This window comes from Pygoscelis adeliae, unplaced genomic scaffold (assembly GCF_000699105.1).
Source record: "Pygoscelis adeliae isolate BGI_AS28 unplaced genomic scaffold, ASM69910v1 Scaffold21, whole genome shotgun sequence".
Taxonomy (NCBI): domain Eukaryota; kingdom Metazoa; phylum Chordata; class Aves; order Sphenisciformes; family Spheniscidae; genus Pygoscelis; species Pygoscelis adeliae.
In genome coordinates this window covers 3,549,302-3,563,140 of record NW_008824243.1, presented here as the reverse complement: position 1 = coordinate 3,563,140, position 13,839 = coordinate 3,549,302, and the positions used below count along the sequence as shown (strand labels likewise).

At 37.4% G+C, this 13,839-nt stretch overlaps 2 protein-coding genes across 2 annotated transcripts in view; one reads left to right on the top strand and one right to left on the bottom strand.

The window, feature by feature from the left end:
* KIAA1211 (KIAA1211 ortholog) overlaps positions 1–2,504 on the top strand; it is a 43,604-nt gene extending 41,100 nt beyond the window's left edge. The window contains exon 11 of the mRNA XM_009335207.1: positions 1,845–2,504. Within this exon, the coding sequence (XP_009333482.1) occupies positions 1,845–2,005 (161 nt within the window). The 3' untranslated portion in view covers positions 2,006–2,504. The remainder of the gene's footprint in view (positions 1–1,844) is intronic.
* Positions 2,505–5,101: 2,597 nt separating this feature from the next.
* AASDH (aminoadipate-semialdehyde dehydrogenase) overlaps positions 5,102–13,839 on the bottom strand; it is a 20,782-nt gene continuing 12,044 nt past the window's right edge. The window contains exons 8-14 of the mRNA XM_009335138.1: positions 13,729–13,839; positions 13,090–13,208; positions 10,916–11,753; positions 9,687–9,850; positions 8,984–9,109; positions 7,511–7,642; positions 5,102–6,436 (exon numbers count right to left, since the gene is read on the bottom strand). The exon at positions 13,729–13,839 is cut by the window's right edge and continues 76 nt beyond it. Of these exons, the coding sequence (XP_009333413.1) occupies positions 6,029–6,436; positions 7,511–7,642; positions 8,984–9,109; positions 9,687–9,850; positions 10,916–11,753; positions 13,090–13,208; positions 13,729–13,839 (1,898 nt within the window). The 3' untranslated portion in view covers positions 5,102–6,028. The remainder of the gene's footprint in view (positions 6,437–7,510; positions 7,643–8,983; positions 9,110–9,686; positions 9,851–10,915; positions 11,754–13,089; positions 13,209–13,728) is intronic.

Sequence of the window (13,839 nt, the reverse complement as noted above, 5' to 3'; positions counted from 1 at the left end):
GATATCCCTGAGAATTTTACTGGCAACGTCTTCGGTTGGACTAGGTGATCTTTAAAGGTCCCTTCCAACCCAAACCATTCTAAGATCTCACATAGGTTGCCCGAAACTTTCATGCTCCCTGTTAGCCTGCTTCCAGTGTCCAAACTGGCTTTGGAGGTGGGCAGCTGGAGAAGCTTTGCAGCATTTCTGTCAACCTGTAACAGGGCTCTGTTGCAGCCCTACCCCAAAAGATTCAGCAGTATGATGCTATGCTGTGCACGGTCAATGCTAGCAGGAATCAAACTCCAGCACAACAGATGATGCCAGATTAGATCAAAGATGGGCCAAAACCAAATTATCCTTGGTCGGTCTGTCTGCACTAGAATGAGAGTTTCAGGAGGAAATTCGGGAGGAATTACCAATTTTGAGTTACCTGAAGTGGAAGCATAGAACTGTGTTGGCCCTAAAGGAAATAGCAACTGGATTTCCATGCGATTACCAGCTACACTTGGAGCCAGGTAGCCGTTATCAACGATATAAATATACTATATACAAGTATTTGTTTATTATGCATGATAACACTGATTCGGGTTTCCCACAATTAGGAGAGCACTTAAGGCAGAAGACCAGGCTAGAACACGTTTAAAATAAAAGTTTCCTGAGTCCTCCTCTAAGGACATTAAAAAAACACCCAAAACTTGAGGAAGTTGGTATATTTCAGAGTTGCACTTGAGTCTTGTACAACCGGAACTGATAAGAGGGTATAACCTTTAAAATAGCATAAATTACCATAACCTTTAAAATAATTAGCTTTTCAAAGTGTCTACCTACAGCAATAGCTGCTACTACTGTTCATTTACTTATAGCTAAAAATACATGATTAAAGATGTACTAAAAAGAAAAATAAACGCTTTTTGCCATCTATGCAATTTTAAAGCTTTTTAAAACATTCAAAACCTGAAAATGAAATGCAACTAAAACTAATTTGGCCTGAATGTGAACATTTAACAAAAAAAAAAAGCTTTTTGGCTCATAAAAAAATAAAACGTGTAAGAAAGGATTAGTGAGGAGTTATTTTGTAACTAAGATTTTTGGAGTTACTCCATAGGTTTCAGATAGGACTCATTTCTATCCAGGCTGCCTTCAAGGGCATTCACTGTCCCACAATTAAACAACCTTCCCACCTGACTTCTACAATATACTTCTACAGTTCTGCCCTGTAAAGTTGCTTGGTAGAAATCAGTTGCTTATTCAACACATTTTTCCCGCTGAGACAACCGTGTGTCTTAAATATACTATTTTCAAGAAAATGTGACAAACAGCTATCAGAGAAAGCTGGTGCATTTCTTCTTCAGGATAGTCTCATGGGAGTGGTTAACTGAGGCAGAAAACTATAGGACCGCTTTCTTCTCTGTGCTTATTTAAGAATTCTAATCTGAAGAGACAGTCTAAATCCTACTGAATACAGTTCGGTTACACGTGTTCAGCAGCTGCATTAGCAAAGAGAAAAAAAAAATCCAGATTTCCCATTGTTTGCTACATTGCAGATGTAATTAAAATAGTTCGCGTAAAGAAGATGACTGGCAAATTGGAAAAGTCACAGAGACTGAAAATTTCGTCCCTATTTTTGTGAGTTACCTTACTTGGAGTCAGCTCTGAAAAAGGAAACTCGGCTCCTCCTACCTCGATTATTTTGCAAATACAATAAAAAGTAAGATTTAACTAAAAGGGTTGGAAATAAATATGAAGTGTTAGATCAGAACATCTTCACAGAAAAGACGCAAAATCTCTAGAATCCTGCAGCAAAGTACAGGGTTCAACTAATGTTTTTTTTTCTCTTCCCCTCCCCACCCCATCAAAAACAGTGGAAATTTCAGATTCTGTTCCGTCAAACCCACTGGCAAAGGAGGTGGCCAAGAGATTCTCTACGCCTGATGCTAACCCTGTGTCAACAGAACCAGCCTGGCTTGCGTTAGCCAAGAGGAAAGCAAAAGCCTGGAGTGACTGTCCACAGATCATAAAGTAAACTGTAAAATTACATCTCTATTGCTGACTATTAATTGCTTTCTTTTTATTTATTCAGCTTTTTACACATGACAAAAGTGAAAATGCATGTACTGAAGGACTGAGAACTGAACTGATTACCATTTCGCTCTAGCTCACTGTAAAGTCTACTCAAGTCATATATTCCATTGCTTTGACAAATAGCTCAGTGAGGTCACGGCAAAAATTTCAGAGCCAGACTCTCTCAAAAATTTAAGAATGTTCAGATGCTGGGTGTAAATTTTAGCAAGTATCATAAAAAGGGCCAGAACTTCAGTTCGGAAGCTCCTTAAATTCTGTGAGTATTCGGTTCTGGAATTTTAGATCTCTACACTTAAGTGGAGATCTCAGAATTTTTTTTCAACACTCCATTGTTTAAAATTAAGGCAAGATGCATGTTCCCTTCTCTTATTCCTAATTTTTTAAGTGTTAAACGGTACGAACTGTCAGTTCTACCTGCTATTTGAAAGCTTCTTCCCTAATGAAGAACTTAGGGAGATATCTTTCCGCCTGCAAGTGATAAGTAGAAAGATGGTACCATCCAGATGCTGAGGTAATTTCTTTCATCATAGGATTAATACACTGTATCTATATTCCCTCACTCCTAGGAAGAAAACAATTCATCCTACTTAACAAAAAACCACTATTTAAACAAAAGTCAGAGAGTTTTCAGAAGGAAGCCAGGGAGTCAGTGTTTACTTCTGTCATTTAAGTGCATCGCTGTTTGTGCTTGGCCATATTTAAGATGCACAGAGACAGTGACTGCAGATTGTAACTGTAAATCAATTGACTGGAACTAAAGTAAGTAAAACTATTCCTGTGCTCACGTAGCTGTAGAATTAGTAAGTTCCCACAGGAGTAAGACTTGCAGAGCTGAAGTTAACTGCGAACTGAAAGCGAAGTCAGTGAGAGTCTCAAGAGTTTTAACTCTGCGTTCTTCCTGATTTTACTCCACGTGCAACTTCAGGTAGTTCAGATAACTTCCTGTACTTTGACCAATACAGCCAGAACCCTTCAGAAAGAAGTTTTCTCACCCCATCTCAGGTATCTACTGTGGCAATTGAACACTTTTATTGCTTCTTGTAACTAAAAGAGAAATGTTCACCCCCTCCCTCTTACAAAGAAGGATAAAGTCCATAATGTAATAAAAATTTTACTATCCTCAACATCCCACAGAAATAGCTAGGTCAACATTTTAAAAAGTCACCCTAGTAAATGAATCTGTAACACACCTGAGTTTGTTTTACAAGGAAGTCTATAACAAATTTGAACATCTCCTTCTTATAACCATAAGGCTCAAAGGAACCTTTAAGCCTACAACATCATAAAGGGAGACATTTTCATGAGAAGAAATTGCATCATTATAGAATGATACCACGTATGTTTCATGGAAGTATTTTAGCCAAACTGCTGTATGCAGCATGAGAAGTAGCACTTTAAATTATGCAGAAAACAGAATGAAACCTGCCATATCCGCCCATTCCAAGAATCAAAAAGGGCTTGTCAGCAAAAGTCATTATTGAACACACTATTTCCCACCAAACAGAAAACAATGGTTCAGTATTATGGTTACAATAGCACAAACACAATGGACATGTTAGATTGAGTAGATGTGCAGCAGCAAGATGGGCTTTTTTGGGTCTCTTAAGCCATCAGTTTTGCTGTTTCATATTTAAAACGAGAATCTCTACAGTAACTTTTTACCCTTAATATATTTAAGATGTTTTATACAGAGATGGGTAATGCTGCTCTCAAATGCTTGGGGGGGGGGGGGACGACACACCAAACCAACACTTAATGCCTTCAAAGTCAAATCTCTGCAAGCTTATCTGAAGAAAGAATTGCACCCATAATTATTTTTGCTCTGCTAGCACCATGAATTAGTGCTTCTGAAGTTAAATTTACACTTTTTCTGAGTTTATAAGCCTGCAGTATGTATTTGTAGTTACAAGAACTAAACTGCCTGAAATCCATCTTTATGATCATTTCCTGGGAGAAGGAGCCAGGCAGAAATATGGAGAAGGTGAAGTAAATCGGGATTAAGGAATTAAAGATACTGGTGTTCTGAAAAGCATAGCAAAATTAGGTGCTATTGTGCATGACATAAGGATGCAATTTTCCAATACAATACATTTATAGCATATAGAATAGAGCTTTCATTAAGGATGGTCTTAATCTAAAGCTTCAAAGCAGAGGGTTTTTTTCAACCATAAAGGTATCTAGTGTAATAATGGAAACTGTATTATGTACAGTACTTGGTGGAAACATTTCTAAAGTGTGCACATTCAACAGTCACATTTCATGTTAGATTAACAAAAATTTGCACTAAATACCAATGAAGTGAAGTGTTACTTTGCTTTAGCTTTGTTGCAACCATTTCTGATAAAGTGTTGGAAATCTGTAAAAATAAAACCAAAACATTACTACTGAGTTTAAAACAGCAAAAATGTTTTAAGAACCGAACAAACCACTATGTAGTATATTGTCTCAATTTTTTGTAACTTATACACACAAAATACCATTTCTTCTGACAAGGTTATATAATATTAACCTCTATGTTCATATAGTAATGTATAAAAACTATAAGATGTATAATTGTGGGGTATTTGTTGTGTACTTTTTTAATTTTTCAAATGTTTTAAAGTGCAATTGTTTATTATACTAATGTCATTTTAATTCTTATTAAACTATAACCCAGTCAAAATCATCTAATCAATGATGTATGTATTTTGTGTCTCCTTTTGCTAACCATGTAGTTCAGGTTTGCTTTATAAATAGAACTTTTTACAGTGCTACAAGTGTCTTGCCTATGTATTTCTGCTAACGATTAAATAGAGGAACCAGATGCGATGAAGCAACATAGCCAGTGCAACTTCTACTTTACTTTTTAATTCAAGATGTTAGAATTCAAAGTAGATGGCTCACCAGAGAGAGAGAGAGATAATAGTTTCTGCCATAGTTCTTTTAGAAGACTCATCAAGAAGATGCTCTCAGTTAAGTGTACTTTTGTCACTGCAAATATTTGATTCGCATTACTAAGACCACTGGTAATTCCTTTTAAGGCATTAAAGACAACCAAAACCAATTTACACAACCCTTTATTAATAGTTCTCTGTAAAGACACTGTAGAAAGCATTCATTTAAATCTCTTAAAAAAAATGATTTGACAATGGTTGATTTGAACAGTACACACTTCATCTTGGAACTCATACTATACCTGTCACTGAAATTTAATAAATATACACATGTAAGTATATTCTCCACTTTAGAATACAAGAAGCAACTCCTACTGACTTCAACGGAGTTTAAGTATGTGCTTGGCTGAACTGAAGGCGAAGGAGGGCCTAGGCTCACAAAAGATGAATATTCAGTTTATACAAACTATAGTAAACAGGTCACTACTACCAGGTATATGCAGTGCAGGCTATGTGTTCAGAAATCAAGTTAAAAGTTAGATTCAAAAAAGGACTTGGCTTACCTTGCCACGGCATAGAAACCTCATCAGACTAGGCAAACACCAGTCTGATGCATGGAAGAACCAGGCACAGGCTAGGAACGAACCTGAGGGCACAAGCTAGGCTGGACTCAGAGAGAGGAATACATTCTTCCCTCAGGGAGACAAGCATGTTATTCCAAGCTGCGGACTGTGGCACCTTACCACAGTTTCTCCCAGTCCTGCAAGTGTTTGAAGCCGAACTACTGACTTACACAGGTCAAAGCACAACGTTCAGATCCAAACCACCTGAAACATGTTCTTTCATGAATCGGAGCTGGGAAATGAGGGAGGGACAGTGAAACTTCTGGCTGGGTGCTGAGCAGCCATCCTCCTTCAGTCAGTACAGCAAGTCAACAAACATCCCTTTACCTACTCTGGACACTGCCTGGTACAAAATGCTACCTGAGAAGTCTGCCAAGAGCACCTCTTGCCTACAGTAAAATAGGCAAAGAGGTAGAGAGCACCTGTGAGTTCTTAGTTTACAAATGTAAACAATAAAAAGGAAGCAGCCTAACATCTTAGTTGTTCTTTTTTTCCTGTTATATACAAATCTAGGCAATAAACATAATCATTTCTACAACCAACAACAAGCTTTGTTCCCCATACTACCGGGGAAGAGAAAACCTCTCCTGGAAGCTTATCTACTCCTTCTGCTATTCCACTCTTGGCATTCAGGATCCACACTTTGCCATCTGTAGATACTGCTGCCAAAAGAATTTTGTTCTTTAAGTCATCACTTTGGAAAACGAATGGTGTTCCATATACACTTGAAGTGGCTTCAAATTTCCACAGTAAATTACCTTCCATGTTACAACAGTAGATAAAGCAGTCATGGGAGCCAAAAAATATTTCTTGCGTAGTTAAACTTGAGATGCATGGCGATGAAAACACCGGTCCGTTAGTGGAAAACTGCCAAACCTACAGAAAGAACATAACCACCCATTATCAAAGGTTGTTCTCATTATCAGTTTGACAGCAACTGTAATTTTTTAATAGCCTAGTTGTTGACAGGAGAGCATTTTATTTCAAGAGCATACGAGATTTCAGTGAGGGCTGGTAATACTTGTCAAATTACAAGATAAGGTTTGCACACAGAGTAAGGGATAAAAGACTCATAAAATAGACGTGCAAGAGTTACTACCTTCTGTGAGGCCCACGTAAAGATGGCCAACTTGAGAAAAGGATATTCTTGGGCTGTTGTACCACAATTAGTAATGAACTTTGAGAATTCTGTTAACATGCCACTCTTTACCAAAAAGGCAAATATTCCTTTTGTAATATAGGTTTCCTCTGCTCATGCTAATGATGTGCAGATCCCTCCTCAAGAGAGTATCAATTCTGCAACACTGCTTCAAGCAGACAGAGAACAGGGCATGGGCTAATACATATTTTATCATCAGAAAAGGCTTAGGAATTGCCATGTATACTGCATCTCAGGCAAACAAAGAGAAACAGCGTCAGTTGTTTTAATACCAGATACAAACCACATTCGTCTCTGAGGAACTAAAAAAATGTTCTCATTTAATTCAGTGTGAAGGTTGACACATATTTTGCCAGAATTATGATTTGGCATATCTCTGCGGTGATGTCAATATTTTTTGATAAATGCATAAACACTTTTAAGAAACCTTTACTTCTAAGTCGCCACCATTTTACAGAAGAGATGGCTTTAAACATGCTTGAAAAACTCCAAAAAACCACCCCTAACCATTTCATTTGCTGGCAGTACTCTTGACCATTTACTTCGGGTGTAAGCTCTGAACTAGAAATTCTGTTACTGCATCAAGCAACTTGAGAGTTTGCGGTTTTGCCATGAACTACCCTAGGCAAACAGTTTTTCTACTTTCTCCTCTTTATAACAATAGACAGACTCTTCTATTTGGTTCACAGAAAGGTATATGTTAATCATTAAAACTCAGAAAACAGTATTAATAAAGCATCTTATTCAGGGTTTTGTGATAAACAGAAAAAACCCAACACCTCCACTTTTACCTTTTCTCCAGAATGACTGTAACAATATAAGTTTCCATCCACACACCCAACACACACGTACTTCTCATTGCAGTGAGGAGAAGAGAAGAGTGGTTTTCCCAGGAAGCTTTTCCAGATCTTATTCCCCGTCACCTGTAAATGGCAGCATAGAATGTCTGATGCTTAACACAACTGTAAGAAGCTGCACAAAACCCCCTCCTTCACAGCTTGACCCAGCCCTTAAGAATTGGGGAGAAAACCAAAAATGCAAAAAAAGCAGGCTTCCCCCATTCAGAATTCATACCAGAAGCAAAATTACTCTTCAAATCTTATTCCAATAAATGTTTAGTGTTTTCCCTGGGATACTCAATACCCCTGTTCCACCCTTCTCTTCCTCCCCCTAAGCAAAATAATAATGATAATAGTGTAGTAGTAGCAGTTTTAATAAATGACAGATTCATTTTTTATTCCATTCCCAGCTCCTCAGTATGTGATGAGGACCAATGAAGGAGAGAATATCTTGAAAGCAAGTCATATTGATTATGTCATAAATTATAAATACTGTAGGAAATGCTGCAACCCACAATCTATGATTGTCACAATAAGCTCCTAATGTAGCCTGCACATTCCTAGTTTTATAAATAACCACTTGGAGTTACAGCTGGGTTTCTCAACTACCTCTTACTCAGGATTACGGGGCTGGGGGGGAATCTGTTTTTTCTTAACCACAGCCCACTAGAGCTGCAAAACCATACACTGGTCTTCTAACACTAGGTTGAGTATTACTGAGGAAACTTGTAGTTAGTTGGTGGGAGGTAAAGATGGTTAGGACTGATGCTCTGGGTTGCGTGAATACAAAAACATGAACAGCTGCTCCAAGTGACTGTTCCTTTTATCAGGCAGGACCAGCTGTAAGCCAACAATGCCTCAGAAAACCACGAAATTGCTCCACATCTATCAAGAATGCCATTTCCCCGGTGCAGAGTCCAAGATTAAGGGGGACGGCTCTTTAAATGACTACAGGGAGGGAAACAGTAAGACGAATGAAAGGGCTTCTATCTCTATTCTGTTCTGATTTCAGTAAGTTCTTTATTCTCTGTAAGTTCTCTGTGTATTTTTTTTTTTCCCTAAACCTACTGTCAAAGGGAGGGGAAAAAAAAAAAAATCTAGATATGCTCTTACGCACTGGTTTAACTGCTAGGGTAGTATATGGGAACGAGAACACACTGATTCCAACTGTGACCTACAGTCAGCATGTAAATTCAAGCAAGTCACTTCAGTTCTCTTTATCACTAGATAGCTTTCTGAAATACAGGAATTATTATGGTAACCTTGTGTATAATAATAAAGCCCTCAAGTGAAAAATATCTTATGGTAACATATGATCATCTAGTTCCTTTCATCAGAAAAGTGATCTTAACTTCAGAAATGCATTTTGGTTTCATTTAAATTTGAGATTGGGATCAAAGACAATGTGTAAGCAAAGGTACATACTGGGTTTACAGCCAGTAACAGTCCTCCTAGTGTAGCAACATAAAGATGATGTGGAAATGAACTTAGACAAGGAGATGAAAACACAGCTCCACCTTCGCAATGTAACTTCCATATACATGCCTTTTTCTGTGAGCACAAGAAAAAAGGTAAATAATTTTTTCAGTTGGAGTTAAAGCTCATCATGTTTACAAAGACCTTTGAATGTCAAAGCTTATCAAACACTGCATTTACTCAGCAAATACTAGTTAAGAAGTGAAGATACAATCTACACGCTATTACAGCAACACATATGCCACTGGCTATTTTTATGAAGGGGCACTGTCTGCCCCTCTTATTTTCCATGTCCCCTCATCTACTCTTTTGGAATGCAAGATTCTCTCTCCACCATTCAGCCATAGTTATATTTGTAGTTGGGCACCCTATTCTGAAACACCCACAGAGAATTTAATAACTAAAAAACTTAAGATTTGGTTTCAACCAGGACTAGTAGCACAAGAACATCACTTCACAGCTGAGACCACCACTAAAACTATTTACTACCACATAATCCTAACCCCACTTAAAGCAGGCCTAAATATTTCAAAACTGTAATTGTGGACTCCTGAGAATACCAACACCAGTGGAGCTTCATCTGGTGTACTACAAATAGGGTCTAAGTTGGACATTTATTCTTCTACACATAAAAGCTAGTCAGTGTTCTTACATAAATATCCAAAGCGTACACATGTTGGTCATGTGATCCTACGTAGACTAGTCCACTGGAAGGGTCTACCACTGCAGAGCTTTTCACAGTATCTTCTGTGACAAAAGTCCAGTGTATTTCTCCATCGCCACTTTGAAGTACATACACTAAGCCATCATAACAACCTGTGCAAAATAAAACAAAACAGGGGAAAGAAGGATAATGGATAATTGTATTTATGGTGTGATTTATGCCGGTAGCTGCATCACTGCTGGAAAGAAATAAGATGACTCACGAGGTAAAGTTTCAAAACATTTTCCAAAGCTCCTCCTCTTCTTTTAGCTCAAAGTCTTTGCTGTTAGTTCATACATTCAAAGTTGATTGTTCTGTGTGTTCTTTCCAGGTTACATTTAGAATATACTTATTTCACTGCCTTTCTATCAAATTTTACAGTAATAATATTAGAAGACATGGAGAGTTGCTGAAAAGGGAGAAGAATGTTTAATTACCACTTTCCCTGATTTTCCTTTCTGAAAACAAAGATGCTGAAAGAATAGTCTGTATGTTTTCTAATGAAAACTGAACTGTAGTTCTAGAAACCACTTCAGTTGTAATGAAACGTTCAATTTTGTTACCAGAGTAAATAGCAATCAAAATACTAGCACAAAGATGGTAACATTAGCTTTGCATAAAAAAAACCCTCACCACCTGCACATCTGTGCTAACCAATGATATATATGTATTAGCTAAAAAGATAAGACTAAGATGAATAATGGCAACTCTGGTGACAACGGATATGACAAAACCAAAAAGCTATCCAAACATGTTCTTTACATTTCCAAAAAGAAGAGTCAAACGAGATAATTAAACTCTGTGAAAAATAATCTGAGGCACCATGTACTAATTTCTACCTCTATCAATTTTTAAAAGACATTTTAAGACTGTATCACCTTTCCATACTTAACCACTAAAAAGAAACCGTACACATTGACTGTTCCTTAATAAGGCCTTATTAATAAATTGGCATACAATAAGTGACAAATGTATACGTTAGATAAGCTCCATCACTGGTTATCATGAAAATTCCTTCTGTTTCTATTTTACAATACATTAGTTCTAAAGCAGATATGGAAGTTTATGGATAAGTGTAGATGGAGGGCATTCAGAGGTAAGAAATAAGATTCTCTGCCATTCCTCTTGTATTTAGCAGAAAAAATAATTTAAAATAAAGGCTAAAACAAAAGACGTACCAACAACAATGAAATTTCCACACTTAGATATGCAGGCAGAAGATTCAATACGATCTCCAAGGTTCTTCTCCCATTTTATTCCTCCCAAATCTAGATCAATTGCCTGCATTGTATGAGAGTGAGAGCCAACATATACAGATGCAGATACTTCTTCTTTAGATGGTATTATAACCAGTGGTGATGCATCAACACATTTTCTTGTATTTGACTTCCATCTTATGCATAATGCCAACTCTGCCGTTGTTACATGACTACATTCTGCACGGATCTGCTGTACAGAGCAACAGTCGGTTTTATTTGCCTTGTTCGTAACTGTTAAAATTCTGTTCTCCATTTCATACCCTTGCACATGGCTTTTCATTATACTTGGAGTCACTAAATGCAGAAAGGATGGTTGCTGTAACAGTTCCACTCCTACCTGTACTGTATTATTGGGTTGCATAAAAGACTTGGTGAAATTACTAGGAAAAAAATGATTTCCTCTGCTTAGCGCCATAAATGAAATTAACCCTGAAGCAACTTCAGGACCTCTTTCAGATTTCAGTTTAATATATTTTCCATGGAAGTCCTCTCCACTGTTCCCACTTAATTTTCTTTTCACAACGTTGTCATAATTCATTAATTGGTCTTCATCTGGAAACACAATTTTAAGAATATGTCTATAAACCTCTTCAATCGAGCGGCTGAGAATAACTTCAAGGAGTCCAGGCACAGCTTTGCCTACTAGCATCTCAATTTCATCATAAAATTGTAGAGCCTTTAACGAGTCTCCACCACTGTACAGAAATACCGCATCTTTAGAAATTCCGGTGGAATCACCTAGGAGACCCAGAACAGACTAGAGAAAAGAAGAAGGAAAGAGGTAACAGTCCATGGGTGTTACACCATGTCTCACACACAAATACTCAAGTTGGGTAAAATCCACCTGAATACCCAGAAGTCCCACTAAAAATCAAGTGAGGAAACTCACTACTCTGCAAAAAATCACACAAAACATGTTAGTGCCAACAGAGGTAGTGATGGAACAAGAGTTGGGGAGGAATGAGGAAACAGGGAGTTTTAGTTCTGTGCTACAAAATGTTGTGCTCAATTCCAATTCTGCAGTCTAAGAAATTAAAGCAAATTGTGCTGTATTTTTGTTGGCTGTTTTCAATCTCGATACAATTTATTAATGACAATTTTGCAGATAAAACATTGATGCCTTTTGATAAAATTGGTTTAGGTGCTTTATTTTATTAATAAAACTTACATAAACTGGTATCTTTTACTTCTGAATTATTTAAATAACCTACTTATGTACCTACTTTTGAAGCTATAACCCCTTCAATTCATGAAGGATTTTGGATTTGGCATTGTTACTACAATAAACAGCAATTACTATGTCTCCTCTCACTGCACTCCCTGCTTGTTAAATCTGGGTGTGAAGTCCAAATCCTCTGGTTTTGGAAGCCGCTTTCTGCTGTCCATAACGGGTCTAGGGCACATCCCCATCCCTTTGGGTTATTATTTCTATAGCCACCAATACGGTAAGTATCAGCACAGGCAAATTGTGTTACTAATTTCACTACATTTACTTGTTCAAGTCCCAGCCACAGCAAATCCCACTTTCAGGTGAAACTTGGAGGTCTATCTTTGGGGGGGGGGGGAAGTAATACTCTTTGGCATCACATTTCAGTACCTTGAAAAACAAGTCTTTAGCACAGAAATTTAGAAACAATACAGACAGTCCAAGAGACAATTACGCAACTGTGCCATCTATTTAAAAAAAGACTCTTCAATTCATAATTATATTTAGAAACAAGAAACTCTACTAACACGGTAGCTGTTTTGTACAAAGTTTTCATGTCCCAGTTCCTTGTTTCCCTTAGGGACACCTTCTTTGGCATGTGAAGCAGTACTTAAAAAGCTACTGACAGGTTACGTCCTTCCTATGCTAATTGCTTATACCTCATAGCCTGCAGTTTTATCCAAGAGAGAAATATAAATTACTCCCTCTTGGCCACTGCAGAACAACTATATTTAAGTATTAACTGAACAGAAAAAGCTGTACTGCTTAAATCTATAGGCAGCTAGAATGTTCTGGTTGCATTAGTCATACTTCTTAAAACTGTTTAATTCCTGACACATGTATAATGATCCACTTGCAAAGATAAAAAGGCAGCTCAAAATACTACCTTCCATAAATACTGCAATCTTTCCCACAATTCCTCTGCGCCACTCAGCTTACTGTCACGCCTTCTGGAGTTCAGATGGTTCTGGTAAATCTTGTTCAGTTCAGATATATCAACTTTGCCTTTGTAGAAAATAAAGTACAATTTTCTTCATTGCTCTTTTAGCATTTACACTTCCAAAACTTGCTCTGCCCAAATAGTCACTTTATTCTTGTACAGACTTCCTTATTCATACCCAACTGCACCTGTATTTTTTTTTTTACCCAGTCAATCACCTACACAGAACCCAGTAAGGTTTTTGAAAATTTACCCTAGCCTCCCACATAATCCCACTCTCAAGGCTTGATCCATCCCCAGCTCAAGTCAGGGTTCTGTTGCAAACTGCAACAGGAATGACTGAGAAAAGAAATGTGCAGTGTTAATACTAAATGGGTTTTACCACTACTCTTTGACTCTCGAATGAAACATTATCAAGAAAACATACTATGTGGTCATGATTTCCTGCTAGGAGTTAGTTATCTAATCTACATATTTAAAAAGCATGAATCAGGTACTGGATTTTGGTCAATAAAAAAATAAAATTAAAAAAAGGAAGAGACACCATTAAAATAAGTGGCAAGGGTACTTAATTGTTTCATTTACCGTGTGATGTTAAAGGCAAAGCTTTAATCAGTACAAGCTCATCAGGGACTGCATGAGCTGGTAGACTTTTCTGGAGTTCTTTAAGTGTTTCTCTCTCTTCTAAATCACCTT